Source organism: Chanodichthys erythropterus, chromosome 1, assembly GCF_024489055.1.
Source record: "Chanodichthys erythropterus isolate Z2021 chromosome 1, ASM2448905v1, whole genome shotgun sequence".
In the NCBI taxonomy this organism is placed as follows: Eukaryota; Metazoa; Chordata; class Actinopteri; order Cypriniformes; family Xenocyprididae; genus Chanodichthys; species Chanodichthys erythropterus.
The window spans coordinates 35631575-35649627 of NC_090221.1; the positions used below are offsets into that span (position 1 = coordinate 35631575).

General features: G+C 36.5%; 1 protein-coding gene across 1 annotated transcript; it reads left to right on the forward strand.

The window, feature by feature from the left end:
• The first annotated feature begins 2803 nt into the window (after positions 1 to 2803).
• Positions 2804 to 16342, forward strand: srp72 (signal recognition particle 72). The gene is made up of 18 exons (XM_067392500.1): positions 2804 to 2923; positions 3407 to 3527; positions 7572 to 7695; positions 7811 to 7954; positions 8045 to 8156; positions 9852 to 9883; positions 10021 to 10145; positions 10857 to 10914; positions 11015 to 11146; positions 11230 to 11358; positions 11432 to 11504; positions 11602 to 11666; positions 13196 to 13291; positions 13398 to 13579; positions 13730 to 13867; positions 13976 to 14013; positions 14098 to 14257; positions 15988 to 16342. Exons 1-18 carry the CDS (start codon positions 2824 to 2826, stop codon positions 16154 to 16156), a joined length of 1998 nt encoding a protein of 665 aa, XP_067248601.1. The 5' UTR covers positions 2804 to 2823; the 3' UTR covers positions 16157 to 16342.
• Positions 16343 to 18053: the final 1711 nt, after the last annotated feature.

Genomic DNA, 18053 nt, shown 5'->3' on the forward strand with positions numbered 1-18053 from the left:
TTAGATTATCAACCTTTTCAAAGATGATAACAGAGGAATCTGTTGCCAAAAACACAGACTTTCAATGTGCCCAGTTATTAATTTATTTATTATTATTAGGCATATTTATTCAGACATTCATCCAGTAAATGATGGCTAAAAAAAAGTAAAATATAAGATTACTTTGACTTGTTTAATGTTTTTATAACATAAATGCTATTAATCCATTGGTATTATCTCTTCCATTCAATTTAATTTAATTCAGTGCATTTCTATCCTATTTATTTATTTATTTATTTTTTGTTGTACAATGCTTTAATTTATGGAACAATCATGTAAAATGATATCTGATCTAATAAATAAAATCTATATAATGTTTTTCCAAAAATAAAAAATACTGTTAAAATCAATAGATGCAAAACTCTTCACACAGTGTTTGCTAACCTCAGAAAGGCCTCCGTTTAGCTCGTTGTTGAGTGCATATTTTAATGCATGTATTAGAGGTGATAGATCCATGGATAATTTAATGTTTATCAGCAAAGTGGAAACATATGCGGTGTTTTTGACGGTGGAGTCCTATGGTGAGCAAAAAGAGCAAGACATCCTACCTCAAAGCCCACACACTAATATTGATGCCTGGAAATAAGAACTGACGTCACTGATATCATTCCCCTAACCTCTGTTTCCATGCAGACTCAATCCTGACTCTGCTCTCACTGTTTTTTATCCTTAATAATTTCGTTGATTTGCAAATGCATTAATGCCCAAAGGCTGTTTTGCACGACCAGGCCGAGTGCACGGGGATTGGTGTACAATGACATACTTGCAAAGTGCAGTGTAGGTGTTGGTTTAACACACTGTGGTTCATTGCTTACTCAGTGGTACAGTAAACACAAGCAACTCTGTTGGATGGGCTGCAGATATTATCTTTAACCTAATTTATTTATATATTATGTAGGAGTGTTTATTCCACTTTGTCAGCAGTCACTGGTGATCTATATGATGAGGCATTTCAGCTTTAATTGGCGACGGAAGTCAAAACCAACAAGATGTTTGCCAGTAATGATAAACATTTTCACGCCTCAAGGTTCAAACATTTCCTTAGCATTTTAACATGTCACTCCAGAAAACTTGTTATAAGAATTAGTCAAAATGTTGGAAAAGGGCCCAGACTGATGACTAACTGACGAGTTTTGATTTATTATTATTAACACATCTGTACATCTGATACTGTATCAACGAGCAGAGAAGCCATGAGACAGAAAAAGAAGAAATGAAGCTTTAAACCTTTGATATATTTCATGATGATGATCAGACCTGGATTTGGTTATGGGTTTAAAATGAGTTTAGTATATGACGTAACCCAGGTACAAGCAGAGAATTAATAAAACTGAGAATTTATTTCAACTAATTGTCTTAATTGAATTATTGAACATGTATGCCAACACACTGTGAGTGTTTTACTGATATATGTTTGAAAATATGCCCTCATTAAGGTAAAACATGCCCCGGAAAATCAATTCCAGTCGAGCAAATATTGTTCCTCAATAAAAAAAAAGCCAAGATCAGACTTTAGCAGAACTTTATGCATGACATCTAGAGTCGGATTGACTCTTGCAAACTGTTCTGTTGTGCCCCCTTCTGGTGCAGATTGATAAAACACATCTACTGCAACAATTCCAGCATAGGAGGATTTTAGGGAGAATTGTGTTTGGTGAAATACAGAGAATATAATGCGTTTCATGCAATTGATGCAATAATCTAAACCCTCAGTCACCAATCATTTCAAGGAGCACCAAAAGAAATAAATCAATTGTCAATAAAACAGTTTATTAAGTATACTGGAATGACAGAAGTCAAATGATGGCCTTCTAGAAAAGGCACACGTGGAAGCGAGTGTAGAGTTGCAAAAATGTAGAACGAACAAGAAGTCTGAAATGTTTGATGATCAGATGATGACCCACATAACCTGACCACAAAAAACATCTGAGAAGTCATTAAACATCTTTTTGATGGTCCTGATGCAAGAGCACTATATTTCTCTGCGAACTAAATATCTTACAGTATATATGCAGAGAAAGAGATGCAATATAAGTCACACTAAAGACTGCAAGTGGAAATTGACGTTTCAACTTTTTTTTTTTTTTTAAATAAAAGACTTTACATTATATGTCATTGCTTTGACATTTCTTTTGAAGGTTTTGGTTTCGTTTTAGCAGTGACCTGCCCTTGACCTCTAATATGGGCCCAGGTCCCAATTCACACATCCTACGCCTCTTCTTTATTTAAAATATGTACGTTTTTTCTTTCCGGAACAGCATCAGTTCCTACTGTCCAAACAATATGAGGATGCTATGATTCATGTCCTATATGAAATCTAAATGTGCTTCCACTGCGGTCAATTTATGCAGCATGCGTCAAGGCTTTATTTATGCTCAAATGTTATGAAAAGCTATTTTTTAAGACCTCAGTTTGGATTCCGTTCACACAGATGAGAATGGAAGTTGTTTATTTGTGTGTGTGATGTTTCAGGAAGCGTATGCACAAAAATAAACACTCTTCGGGTTAAAAAAGGGATAATGAGATGTTTTGAAGAACTGGAAAGAATACTGCCTGTTTGAGGGGGGACAAACAATAAGTTTAGTAAGTACCGAGTAGTTTAGTGTAGTCCTTAATAGTTTAATGGTTATTTTATCAATTCCTCTGCATTCTGAAGCACACCACATGGCGCATTTCTTTTAAATCTAAATGTACGATTTAGAATGCGGACTTTTATTATGTATTTTGGGTTGTTGGGGGACTTTTATTCTGCCCTGATCGCTGGTTCCGCTCATATGGCTGAAGATGGCGAGCGGATCGGGGCCCGTTTCTGCTCTCTGGACCGAAATCAACCGCTGCGGACAGAACGGCGACTTTACTAGAGCTCTGAAAGCTGTCAACAAAAGTAAAATAAAAACATTTCAATCATATTTTTGTCCAAATTTCCCTCACTCTAGATAAAAACACTGTTTAGCTCCATTTCTCCTGTAGCATGTGTCTAACCTGCAGTGCAGTAGATTCGCTAATGTCTGCTTTTTACACAAATTTCAGGTTTTATTAAGGCAAATGCGATGTTTTCTTTAATAATGAGGATCTTAAAGGGTGTCTTCGTAGTCTTGAAGACTTTCTGGAGGTTTGAGGGGTTTGTGCTTAGTGATTACGTGTCATAAGGGGCTGGATTAAAATGTAAACATGCAGTGAAATATCTTAATTATATATTTGTTTAAAGATCTAAAGTTATTAGTTTTTTAAGCTTACTTCATCCCATAATATTACCTTGTATGGTCTGTATGCAATATATATAGATAGATGTATATTTCACAATAATATATATTAGTTGATTTTGTTTACTAATTCTTACATTCTCTGTCTCTCTCTCTTTTTGCAGTTCTTCATGAAAATAAGGATGATGTTACTGCCCTGCGCTGTAAAATCGTCTGTCTGATCCAGAATGGAGGTTTTAAAGAAGCCCTGGGTGTCATAAACACTCACACCAAATCACTGAGCAGGTGAGACCAATTTTTATACTAGTATTATAAACTAAAAGTATTTCTCAAACACCATTGTTTCCTCCTTATGTAAATTTGATTTGTGCAAAAGACCTCTGAAGAACAGGCGAATCTCAACATAACACCGACTGTGACGCAACAGTCGGGATCATTAATATGTACGCCCCCAATATTTGCATATGCCAGCCCATGTGCCAAGCGTTCTAGGGCACCTTTAAAATTAATTGCTTATTCCTCCCATATTCAATAAAAGTAGTTGTTGGCAGATTAGGCCAAAGACATGCACAGAGGGACCCTTCAAAAACCACTAGAAATAGTATTTGAAATACGTACCTTTGGCATACTGTTATCTTCGTCCTTTGATTTTGATGCGGTGATCTTACTAATCACATCACATGCTGATCAGGGGTGATCATTTACAAATTGGGAGGAAGTTCTTGATTCAGTCTATAAACACTCACACAAGACCTTCCAAGAACAGATTGGACGTGTTTGATAGAAAAATGTATTTCATTGGTCCTTGAAGGGAAATTTCTTGTGCAACATTTTAAGTATGCATAATATACAGTATATATAATGCTATAGTGGACGACTGTTATTGACCAAGGCAGATTTATGGTGTTTTTTAAATGGCGCCAACTACCGATAAGTTTTTCTGTTTGGCTGATAAGTGTCGGAATATCCATTTTATATTCACTGGTACTGTATGTAAGATTTGCATTACTTTATTTGTGAAAATATGATTCCCAGTTCTCACAGGCTTAACCGATTATTGAGCGCACTGTTGGTTACAGTGTTTGTTTGCTTCTTTTGTTGTTCATGTTTTTAACAATATTTGCAAAATACTATAATAGGATTACAGAATCAAGAAATGTTTGTTTTTAATTCAAGTTCAAATTATTATTTTTCTTATTGATTTAAGTATTTATTTCTAATTTAGCAAATATTCTGTACATAAGCATAATTTTGTGTGTGTATATATATATATATATATATATATATATATATATTAGGGCTGTCAAAATAACACATTAATTTCGATTAATTAATCTGAGAAAAAATAATGCGTTAAAAAAAAAACGCTGATTAATCCATTCCGTATTGACCTTTGAACCTGGAGCCGTTCACCTTTGAACCTGTTTTTCCTGAATAACCGCTGGGTGTGAATAGCGCTCAAAAGAACGTCACCTCATCTTCTCTGACAGGTGTCCTGCACGTGCAGCTGACATAAACCACACTTTCAGTAAACAAAAAGAAAATCCTATCCAGTGGTGAAGTGTTTTCTGTGTTGACAAATGTTTTGCGATGTCCTAATAACAGTCGCGATTCGCACGCAACGCGTCAACGTCCGCTAATGTCCAATTCGCGACCTAATGACTCATTTGAACAGATTCATTTTAATGAATCATGACAACAACTGATCTGTCCACACGGTCTATAATGAATCTTTTACTCGAACAACTCTGAAATGAGTACATAAGTGTGCTTACCCCATTTAGCAAGAGTGGTTAGTAAAATTAGCCCTAATAATCCACAATATTTTCAGGTTATTTAAATGACAATGTGTAGTAAATTAGGCCTACCTATAAAATCAGTTAGTTTAGACTGGAGTGAGGTGAAACCAGAACAAAGCAAGTTGTTGTTAGCTAGGTGCATTCAATTGTATATGGTAGGAAATTATATTATTAGTTAATATAACTTCTAAATGCTAATTTTTAATACTTTTCAAGTTTAGCAAAAAAGCATCTTCTCTTACAAAGCTATAAAAAGCTTTTTTTTTTTTTTTTTTTTTTCGCAAAGAGGGCAAGAAAGAATTATTACAGTGAGAGTGACGGGTACTTTATAGTCAGTATCGGGCTCGCAAATCACGTGGATAGGGCACTTTAGTGTTTGTGTGGATGACCATGTCTGTCACCACCGAAGACCATTTTTAACCCAGGAAAAACCCTGCATTGATTCATTTGAATTGAAATATTTAATACTTTCACAGCAAAAATTATGTATGTAATTAATTAGATTAAAATTTTTAATCGATTGACAGCCCTAATATATATAAATATATATAATATCTTAACTTAAATATATATATATACAGTCATTTGAAATCGTTTGGACACCCTATTGAATTCCATGTTTTTTTGTATCAGGGCATAATAAAAAATCATGTGGTCCTTGGCAGGTCTTAAAATTTGGAAAATAAAACCTCAGATGAACAACAAATAACATATCACACAGTGTCATTATTTGTTAAACAAAAATAAAGCCAAAATGGAAAAGCCATTGGTGACAAAGTTAGGACACCCTTACTGTTAACATTTGAATAAAGAGGGTAGATAACAGTCAATTTCTTCTTATCAAATGTCTTTGATTAATTGATCATCAGCAAGTGTGATTAACTCTATAAAAGCTGAAGTTCTGGCAGTTTGAGCATCTGGAGACTTCAGGTGTGTGTTAACACAATGCCAAGGAGGAAAACATCAGCAATGATCTTGGAGCAGCAGTAGTTGCTGCCATCAATCTGGGAAGGGTTACAAGGCCATTTCCAAATAATTTGAAGTCCATCATTTACAGTGGAGACATTCAAAACAGACACCGATCTTCCCAGGAGTCGAGATGTTTGGCCATAATGCACAGTGCCAAGTTTGGGGAAAACCAAAAGAGAATATGAGCACAAACGCCTCGTTCCAAAATTCAAGTATGCGGGTATAGGGCTGATGATTTTAGGCTTGTTTTGAAGCCACAGGACCTGGGCACCTTACAGTCATTGAGTCGACCACGAACTCCTTTGTATACCAAAGTTTGGCCATAATTGGGTCACGCAACAGGACAATGATCCCAAGAACACCAGAAATAAAAGAATCGGCGTTGCAATGGCCCAGTGAAGTCCAGACCTCATCCTGACTGAATTGCTGTGGCGAGAGCTGTGCATTAACAAATGCCCACAAACCTTAATGAACTGGAACAATGTTGTAAAGAGGAGTGGGCAAAAATTCCTCCACAATGATGTGAGAGACTGATAGTTATCTAGAAAATGATTACTTCAAGTTATTCCAGCTAAAAGTGAATCTATAGGCAATTGAATCATAGGGGGTTGTAGGCTTTGGTCACCCATGGTTTTCCCATCTTGGCTTTGTTTATTATGCGGTTTTCATTGAAGCATACGTCACTCAGAGATCACGTTGCGTGCACACAAACATTCAAGTGCACAGAAACTTATCAACGCTGCCCCACGACTTTTATTAATAAAATAGCTTTGCTACTGAATCACTACATTATATTTCTCAGCAGCGAGGGGGGTAACATCGCTGGATTTAAAGTAATTAAACTCATAGCTTTATTGTTTGTGTAGAGAGACGCTGAACAGATGCAGGTAATTCACACATGCATCTCTTAACTTGCGTACTCAAATAAATGCTCTTATTCATTCATTGAAAGAAATGTAATCTTACTGCACTACTTTATCTCTGTGTCTGATTCAAAGCAGGCAGAATCTAACGAGTCATAACTGATGTAAACAACCTTCATTTTTACCCTTCTGGTCAAATATTATGATGTTAATGCTTGCCAATGACCATGGTATAAGCAGAATAATCCACCGCTAACTATGTATTAAACACACTAATACAAATGTATTAAATACACTCCGCTTCATGTCAGGTGGTTCTTTGCCTCTACGTCGTGCATTAAAATCATTTAATGCACAGCTAGCCATGGATTATCCCTCAAATATATAATGTTCAATCTTTTTTTGGGGGGGGGGTTATCTTAAACAACAAGGTGGCTATTCCTTCCTCCTGAAGAGTTTAATTTAAGACCTGTAATTTTCATATAAAACCCAAAGACCTTGATTAGCTGGTTCATGTGTGGGTGTATTTTTTATATATATATATATATATATATATATATATATATATATATATATACAGAAACACTGTTATAAACTATGCTTTTAAGAGTCTAAATTGACAGCTGAATTTGCTAGTTTTCATCCATTTGTTGCCTCTGTTCTCAGTGTAATAAAAGGTTGTGTGTTTGTTTCTGTAGTGACTTGATTGGGTTTGAGAAGGCCTACTGCGAATACCGTCTGAACAGGGTGGAGAACGCTTTGAAAACTATCCAGGGAATCCCAGAGCAAACAGACAAACTCAAAGAACTCTACGGCCAAGTGGTGAGAATCGTGTGGTTTGTGTCAGAGTTTGCTGTCAGATTTTGCACAGGAAGTTTGAGTTTTAGGATTTGCTGTTGGAGTCAAAGTGCATGAGTTGATGCAGTTGTGTGTGTAGCTGTACAGACTAGAGCGGTACGACGAGTGTGAGGCTGTCTATAAAGACCTGATCAGAAACTCTCAGGACGAGTATGAAGAGGAGAGGAAGACAAATCTGTCAGCTGTGTTGGCGGCACAGAGCACCTGGGAGAATGCACAGCCGGTGAGTAATGCATGTGCGCTTATGTGGAAATGTGTTGATTTGCTTTAAGTGGTCATGTGACACATCTTTCATGTGTGTGTTTGTATTCAGGAGGATCTGGGATTACCGGAGAGCTCATATGAGCTGTGCTACAATGCTGCCTGCTGCCTGATTGGTCAAGGGCAGCTCAGCCAGGCCATGCAGAAACTGCAGAAGGCTGAAGGTCAGAGGTCATGCCTTTATTTTAGGGTTTTCTTTAAAGGGAGAGATTGCATTATCATTGGAGAAAGCTAACGGATAACGTGCATTTAAAGACTTTACATGCAAATACCAAAGCTTTGTGATCAGTAAGATAATTTTTTTTTGGAAAGAAATGAATACTTTTATTCAACAAGAAAGCATTAAATTGATCAAAAGTGACAGTAAAACATTTATAATGTTACAAAACATTTCTCAAATAAATGCTGTTCTTTTAACCTTTCTGTTCAGGAAAGAATCCAGTTAAAAATGCATCATGGTTTCTACAAAAAAATATGAAGCAGCACAACTGTTTTCAACATTGATAATAAATCAGAAATGTTTATTGAGCAGCAAATCAGCATATCAGAATGATTTCTGAAGGATCATGTGACAATGAAGACTGGAGTAATGATGCTGAAAATTCAGCTTTGATCACAGGAATAAATTACAATTGAAAATAAATATATTCACATAGAAAACTAGAGCTGCACCGATACTAAATTTCTTTGCCGATACTGATTATTTAGAATGATATATGCTGTAAACAACCCTTTCATTTGGTACATTACTATACAATTAGAGGTTGACATCAGAGTCCTGAATTTGTACTATATCTTTCAACATATACCCTCTGATGTTCATGCATGTTTTTTGTTCTATATCTTGTATTGAAGAGGAAGAGAAGATGCAAACTGAGGCTCTACAGCAATCTGTCACATTACATTTAAAAGCGTCAAAATGGCATTTATTGTTTGACTTTCATGATAAAATGGACAGAATTTGAAAGCTGAGACTTTTGTCAGAATTAAGAAAGCACAAAGCACTTTGCGATTATTGGATGGGAGGCACTGCAAATAATGTTTAGTGTTTGGGAAAAACCGCAGACCTGCCATTTTTTTTTAACTGTTAGTATGTTTTTCTTTAACTTTGACAGCACTAAATTCAACATAAGAGAGATTTATTTATTTTTTTTTTCCCCACACACATTATGGTTGCAGTCTGAACACGTTTTGATTGACATGATATAATTGATCATTAGCTGTTTTAAAACAATCGGCCAGTGATAATTGCTTTTATCGGCCGATACCGATTATTGACCGATACATCGGTGCACTCCTATAGAAATTAAAATTGTAATATTTCACAATATTACTGTTTTTAATGTATTTTTACTCAAATAAATGTGCATAAATATTCAATGGCAAACATCTACTTGGTGGAGACCAGATTTCTGCAACCTCCGGAGGTCGCAGGGGGTCTCTGGATCGTATGTTTTTAATCAACTGGGTGGAACTGCCGGGAAATCATGTTGTGAAATCCTAACCAGACAGCTTATTTACTGTCAAAAGAGCCTCTAGCAGTGCATTACAGCTTTTGGTTTGGCTCATAAAATCTGTAGGTGGTGAAATGCTTCCGTTTTATCGTTTTGTGTCAATGAATGATCCATTTAGCATGAAATCTCATATGGAAGTGTATGTAATACTGTGGTTCAGTACATCTTGTCTTTGTTCACTAATGCTGCACCAGCTTTAACAAAATTAGCTTCCGCGAGCCGCCTACACAGTTTCACTCTGAGTCTCTGCGACTTTTGAGAATAACGTGAGCTGGCTAAGAATAAAATGAATGAGTCAGTCAGTTTGTGTTTGTTTTATGCATTTGTTTTCTTTGTTTTTCCCAGAGTTGTGCAGGAAGTCTTTGGCCGAGGACTCTGTGAGTAATTCTTCCATATTATATTCTGATGTGTTTGTAACACTTGTGCTCTTTCATTAGTGGATTTTGCTAGCACAAACCACAAGACCTCAAATATTTGTCATTAGTTTTGATTAATTGTGAAAATTGTTCTTTAGGATGTGACGGAAGAGGACGTTGAGTCTGAACTGGCCATCATTCACTCTCAGATGGCTTATGTGATGCAGCTACAGGGAAGAACCGAAGACGCCCTTCAACTCTACAATCAAGTCATTAAACTCAAGTATGTGTTACAAACTGCACATTTAATATACTCATACACCAACAGATGTCTTAATTAATAAAACAGCAAATACATGCTTGCATGGGTGATAAGATATGCATAGAAAAAACTAAAAAACTGCAGAAAATATTGATGCTTCTATTTAGTCTGGCTTCTATGTAGCGTCTTATAACTCTAGTATTTGTTTATTTGCATCGTTATCTATTGCTTCATATTTGAAAGCAGATAGCAGATATATTGGCCGACAAATCTAAATCCAAGTTTTTATGCAGTTTTTTTCTGATTACAAAAACAAAAGTCTCCCCATTAAAAGCCATGTCGTAAGTACACAATTATAAGGTTCTCATTATAATAATTTGTAGCCTATATGACAGACTTGTGCTGTTCATTGCACTCGACTTTATTTTCCTTTTTGAAGTGATTTCAATCATATTTTAAGCAATTCAAAATCATCATGGCATCTGAAGTGTCTCAGCTGAAGGAAATGATCCACTGTCGGCTTTAATATATAAGCCAAATTTTCTTATCAAGCGGATAACGATAACATTTAAAATAAACATATTTCGGCTGATACCAATATTGTGGCCAATATATTGTGCATCCCTAGTTGAACAGGATTAGTTTGAAAGTTGCAGTAGAAGTTTTGATATCTATGTTAAGGTTGCCATATTAGACTCGCATTCGAGTTTTGGCTTTTCTCTTTGCGTTCAGGCCGTCTGATGTGGGTCTGCTGGCTGTGACTGCTAATAACATCATCACCATTAACAAGGTAAAACAAGGTTCTTCTTGTTTCGTTCTTTGCCTGAAGAGCTGATTGAGTCAGTGTTGTTTGTAACCAGTGTTTTTATCTGTGCTCTTTGAACCTCCAGGACCAAAATGTGTTTGACTCCAAGAAAAAGGTGAAACTGACCAATGCTGAGGGGGTTGAGCACAAACTGGCCAAAAAACAGTTGCAGGCCATTGAGATCAACAAAGCCCTGTTGGCCATGTACACTAACCAGGTGACCAACCAGTTTGTACTGTACAGTATGCATTCTTCTTGACTGATGTGACCTGTTTTGACGTCCCGGTTGTCGCCCCACAGGCTGATCAGTGCAATAAGCTGTCTGCGAGCCTGCAGGCCCAGAATCCCGGTCACCCCAGACCCGTTCTGATCCAGGTGGCCCAGCTCTGCCGAGAAAAACAGCACAACAAAGCCATAGAGCTCTTACAGGTATTTCGCCCTCCTTACACTGTTCATTTTTGCTCTTAATGGTTTTCTGTAAGCATTTCCGTCTCTCCTGCAGCGGTTTTCAGATCAGCATCCTGAGAGCGCATCTGGAATCAAACTTACCATGGCACAACTCTATGTGACGCAAGGTACGTTCATACAGACCGAACACACACACACACTTACAGAGAGCAGACTGAACCTAAAAGGATCTTTGAAGTGTAATTTGTGTCTACCCCACAACAGGTCATGTGACTAAAGCCTGTGACATCCTGAAGTCCATAGAAGAATTTAAATACAAACCAGGAATGGTGAGATTTCATTTGCTTTTTTCATTTTTAAAGGCATTTGTGAGGGCTGTCAGTAGATTAAGTTATTTGTGATTAATTTAAATTGATTTCTAGTTAATGCTGATTTTGCTAAACAATTTTTTTGCTATTTCCTACATTGTTGTTTAACCTTCAAAGACAGAGACAGCTGCCCATGGCTAAAAAGAATTATTGTTTTTAAATATTTAATAACTTCTGAAATGCTTTAAAAAGTGTCGTGAAGAGGGGATTCCTGGCCTTTAAGTGGTATCCCGTTTGTCTCCGTCAGACATTCAGAGATTCCGTAGTGAATGTGATTGTCATCAATTGTGATTTAGCATAGATTCGTCAAAGAAACCCATGCGATTTGTTCCTCTGAGCCAAAGAAGACTGATTTGTTGATGCTTAGTCCCACCCCTGCATCCAGATTGGTTGAAACGCTCATCTACTCAACCAATAAACATAGGTTTTTGTCTTTTGAACCACCAAATAGCATGCTTCTTTGGACATTTAAACAAACGTAAAGTGAAAGTAGTTGCGTGTGTATTTGCATGCACAAAAACAAACACAAAATAACAGATTTGCATGAGAGCACTCTCTGGCAAATCAAAAACGAGTATAAAACAGCAGTTCACATCAGATGAGACATTGACATTTAAACGAGTCACTACACAATGTCCTAGTGGAATTAATTCTGATGGAGATAAGTCAAAAGTTCCGTTTTGTTTATGTAAATAATACTTCGAAAGTTTGTGAAAATCATTTGCACTGTTTTCACAATTGTTTTCACTACTTAAAAGAACAAAATATAATAATAATAATATACGCGTCACTTTTGCATCAGTGTTCTGTTATCATATAACAATGTCTCTATTTACTTCCTGAAGTATCTACGTATTTGCATTGTCAGTAAAAAAAAAAACAAAAAAACACCAGACTTTCACTGAAAAGTGCCTATAATAATGTTGTAATAAATGGCTATAACTTGTTTAGGGACTGTTACATTTGGACAAACTTTCAACTGGAAGGCTAAAACATCCAAGTATAACTTTCTAAAGGAAAAAATCCAAACTTCAAATTGCTGCCGCATTTCTTAAATCTGGTAAATTCATCCATCATCAGACAAATTTAAAGTAAAATTGGAACTTTAGCTAGATTGAAACTTCAATATCTCCTTTTTAAAATAATTTATATATTGCACTTGATGCTGACTGCTAGAATAGGTTAGAAAAACGAAGAAAAGTACAGATGAGTCAGATGCCCCAAAAAAGTTCTAGGTCTTTTAGGATCAAGAAATGAAAAGCTACACACTCCATCAATTAGGCTCAAACATATGACATGCTAGAAACATAATAATCACTGCAATAATGATTCAATCATAGACTCTTAAGTCTATTTAAAGTCAAACAGTGACTTTTTTTTGTGTATAAAAAACAAAGTTAAAGATGTTTTATTGGTGTTCCATCAGTCCTTTGGGTTTGTTTTTAATGTCACCCCTATCTTTTGCTGTTTTGTTTTGTATATTTTAACAGATTTCTGCTCTGGTCACGATGTACACGCATGAAGAAGACATAGACAGCGCAATTGACGTATTCTCTCAAGCGATCCAGTATTACCAGTCAGAGCAGGTAAATGAGTGTGATGGCGGTTCAACAAGCCTTCATTCACTCAAAAGTGCATAATTGTTATATATATATTTATATATATTATAATTTTTTTTTTCCTCTCTCTCAGCCGGGGTCTGCTATCCACCTCTCTCTGGTGCGGGAGGCTGCCAACTACAAGCTGAAATATGGCCGTAAGAAAGAGGCCACCAGTGACCTTGAGCAGCTGTGGAAACAGAACACAAATGATGTCCGTACGCTCGCCCAGCTCATCTCTGCATACTCGCTTGTGGATCAGGACAAGGCCAAAGCGTATCCTATATAGCGTATATCACTCAGATCTCAGCAGGAAGATCGCTGGTTTCTTTCTGTGAGCTGAGAAGATATTTAAGCTATGAAATAACATAAATGTTGTGTGCTCTTGCACTATTTTCTTGTGTTTTCCTGAGCGCTTTTATTCAGTCTGAGTAAGCACCTTCCTTCCCCGGACACCATGTCCTTTAATGTGGATGTTGATGAACTGGAGAACTCACACGGAGCCACGTATATCAAGAAGAAACCTGCCAAAGTCGTGGGCGAAAGCCAACCTAAAGAACAGGGGTAACAACCATTCATCTCAAGCAGAATCCTGAATGTTTGTGTCCTTAATAGTGAAAACACTTCATATCATTTTTAGCACCATTTAACACATTTGTTGATTTATTTCAGTCCAGAGGATGTTAAAAAGAAGAAGAAAAAGAAGAAAGGTATGTCTGCTGCTGATCTCTAGTTTTATTAGCACTAACAAGGATACAAGAAGTCGTTCAGTTCATAATCTATTTTCTGTTCAGGTAAACTGCCCAAGAACTACGACCCCAAATCGACCCCTGACCCGGAGCGTTGGTTGCCGATGCGAGAGCGGTCGTACTACCGCGGCAAGAAGAAGGGCAAGAAGAAGGAGCAGGTTGGCCGCGGCACACAGGGCGCGACCTCTGGAGCTTCTGCCGAGCTGTGAGTTTACCGTGTCAAATGCTAAGAAAGAGCTTGCATACTACTGTTATTTTAGTGTCATTGCGATACTGTTGTAGTTTTTTTTTAATCCGTTTTAGTAGGGTTTTTTTTGTGATTCTTGTCTTTTTTTAAATGTCTATATAGTTTTAATTACTTTTATTTCAGGTTTAGCTATGAGAAATTGATGTTTAAAGTGCCCCTATTATGCTTTTTCAGAAATCACCTTTATTGTCATGTGTAATAGAGCTGCTTGTGAATGTAAAAGGTATAAAGATCAAAGTGCAGATTAGGGATGCACAATATATCAGCTACCATATCGGTAATGGACGATATATGTTCATTTTTAATGTTATCATTACCGGCCCGGTAAGAAAATTTGACCGATATATTAAAACTGATAAATAATGGATCATTTCCTTCAGCTGAGACACTTCAGATGCGCACTGTCCGCCATTATGGATCTGAATTGCTTGAAATATGATTGAAATCACTTCAAAAAGGAAAATGCAGTGCAACGTACAGCGCAAGTCTGTCAAATAGGCTACATAATATTATAATGAGAACATTAATATTGTGTGTTTTTCATGGTGAGAATTTTGTTTTTGTAATCAGGCTCTCAAAAATTGTATAATTTTGATTTCGATTTATCGGCCAATATATCGTTTATCGAATGTATTTCAAACGATCGTTTATATTTCAAATATAAAAAGTTATCGGTATACACAGGTGAAAAAAAGCACATTTCTATAGTGTACTTAAAGTCCTCTATTTTCATGCACTAATTTTGTACTTAATATACTAAAAAATCTTCTTTAGTACTTCTTAAGATAATCTTAAGAACATTTAAGTGTACTCAACTGTGCTATTTTGAAACACCATGAAATATGAACATGAAAGTATATTAAAAGCACATTTTAGTTCATATTTCATGGTGTCTCAAAATTACACAGTTGAGTACACTTAAGAACTAAAGAAATGTTAGTATATCAAGTACAAAATCAGTGCATGAAAATAGAGCACTTTAAGTACACTTTCTCACTTCCTGTTACATACCTATGCAAATTTGTTACATAATGCAGCCTCTGGTCTTCATTGGCTGCCAGTGAACAGCATCTCAATCACTGTAGTTGTATCTGAGACTGGAAGAGTTTGGTTCATGTCGTTCATGTCGAGAAGACGCTGTTTTCTGCTGCTAAAGTAAATCCACTTTGATGAGATTGATACGGTAAAACCGACACCATCGTTACTGTTCGTATCGAGAGCTGAGATTCAGATATGGTAATGGGCGTTTGGTTTCTGACAAGCACTGTAAGCAGTCAACCAATCACAAAAGACTGGGTCATCTGACCAATCAGAGCAGAGCAGCTCTCAGAAAGGCAGGGCTTAGAGAGACCGAATCTTCAAACGAATCATTTCTCAGACTGTGAGAAAAGAGCTGATGCTGCGATGGATATTATGAAAAAATTAGTGTTTTTTTTTATTTTTTTTTATACGTTGGATGAATTTAAACCTGTTGTAGGAGACTCCAAAAAGACATTAGGAGCTTTAAAATAGCATAATAGAGGCACTTACATTTTTTTTTTATCTCTTTTTTTATTTTATGGTTTTATTTAACTATAATATCTTTTCTGCATGCACACAGTACCAGTGCAATGCACTGACTTTCCTTTCTTCAGTTTCGTTTAATGCACCAGAAGCAACATCGGTCAGAATTGTGTTTTGTTTTCCAGTGACGCCAGTAAAACTGCCAGCAGTCCGCCCACCTCCCCTCGACCCGGCTCAGGATCCGGCAGCGTCGCGAGCAACGCCGTGCCTCCACGACAACAGAAACCCGCTGCGCCCGCAGCTGCTCGTAAAAAGGCTCCGCAGAAGAAGAAGAAAGGAGGGAAGGGATGGTAGAGAGAGACACAAACCATGTGATCTTGCTTTTGTCTCGCTCCATTTGATTGTTGTAATATTGAAGATGCACCCGCTCCAGGGGCCTGGAGGATGAATTGTTTTAGTCATTAAATTGTGAAGGACGAAGGAAAAGGATTGTGATTTGAGCGACAATGTCGAGTGGAATAAACAGGATTCGGTTAAGGAGCCCGTCATTGGTCAATTAATTTTTTTTAACCATCCAGTTCATTGTGTACATGCATTACTATCAATGTTTAAGAGACTAGGGCATTTTTCATTTCATTTTTATTCTGGGCCTGGATGATTTTTCTGTTCATCTCTTGTCCTTGCTTGGTACATGAATGCCTAATAAAGCAACTTTGTGTCACAATAGAGGCTGTTTATGCAAAGATGAGATATTTATTTTTTAATTCCTGTGCTCAACCATAATGATTTTAAATAAATTATCCTCAGTCAGAGAACTTGAAGCAGATCTCCAGTGTTAATGTCTTAATAAAGAGATTACTGGGGAAAAAACAATGAACTTTTAGTGTTTTTCTATTTCATATTTAAACTCCTAAAGATATTTGCCATAATTGTGCACCAAGTAAAATTGTTTGTTAATTCCAAAGGTTGGGATATCTAAAAAATGTGGCTTTTCCAGTAATCACAAATAATTGCTGGTCAGGATGGACAAATCACAATAACAAATGTAAGTTATAACACTGTATGTGATGATGCAGCGTCAAATGAAGGAACTTTAATAGCTTTTGCATTAAAGGGTTATTTCACCCAAAAATGAAAATTCTGTCATTAATAACTCACTGTCATGTCGTCCCACACTCGTAAGACCTTCATTCATCTTCTGAACACAAATTGAGATATTTTAGTTGAAATCCGAAGGCTCAGTGAGGCCTTCATAGCTAGTAATGAGATTTCCTCTCTCAAGATCCATTAATGTACTAAAAACATATTTAAATCAGGTCACGTGAGTACAGTGGTTCAATATTAATATTATAAAGCCACAAGAATATATTTGGTTTGCCAAAAAAATAAATAAATAACGACTTATTTAGTGATGGCCGATTTCAAAACACTGCTTCATGAAGCTTCGGAGCGTTATGAATCAGTGTGTCGAATCAGCGGTTCGAAGCGCCAAAGTCACGTGAGTTTGGCAGTTTAACACGCGATCCGAATCATGATTCGACACAAAAGATTCATAACGCTCCGAAGCTTCCTGAAGCAGTGTTTTGAAATCAGCCATCTCTATATAAGTCGTTATTGTTTTTTTTTGTTGTTTTTTTTTGGCTCGTCGTTTATAATATTAATATTGAACCACTGTACTCACATGAACTGATTTAAATATGTTTTTAGTACATTAATGGATCATTAATGGCTATGCAGGCCTCACTGAGTCATCGGATTTCATCATGTTAATTTGTGTTCAGAAGGTCTTACGGGTGTGGAACGACATGGGTGAGTAATATGACAATTTTCATTTTTGGGTGAACTAACCCTTTAAGGTGTGAGATTATTTTCAGGGAAACGCTTGACTAAAGTAGTTCCGGCAGGTCTTGACCGCATTACAGTTCCATATCACTTCGCCAGTGAGGTCCTTACAGACTACAACAGCAAAAGAACCAAAACCCACAACGACACTGACCAAGCAAATAAATATAGTAAACAACAGGGTAAAAACGACAAATTATTTTCATGGTTTTTGCCACAAAATACGCTTTATTATGTCGTGAAAGGTCATAGGCTACTCTCTTTCTCCCGTCGTCAATTATTCCTTACATATTCTACAAGTAAGTTTACATTTATGCCTATGGAAGCCAACAAATAGATTGATAAAAACAATAATACTATTTATTCAACATTTTCCACAGAGTAATCTGTCTATGACAGATTGAATGTC

What these genes read in the sequence shown, in the direction of transcription:
- srp72 (XM_067392500.1), top strand. Translation starts at nt 2,824, where the DNA reads ATGGCGAGCGGATCGGGGCCCGTTTCTGCTCTCTGGACCGAAATCAAC. An exon ending in AAGCCATAGAGCTCTTACAG is followed by an intron (nt 11,359 to 11,431) that starts GTATTTCGCCCT and finishes TCTCTCCTGCAG; the next exon opens with CGGTTTTCAGATCAGCATCC. An exon ending in GATCAGGACAAGGCCAAAGC is followed by an intron (nt 13,580 to 13,729) that starts GTATCCTATATA and finishes GCTTTTATTCAG; the next exon opens with TCTGAGTAAGCACCTTCCTT.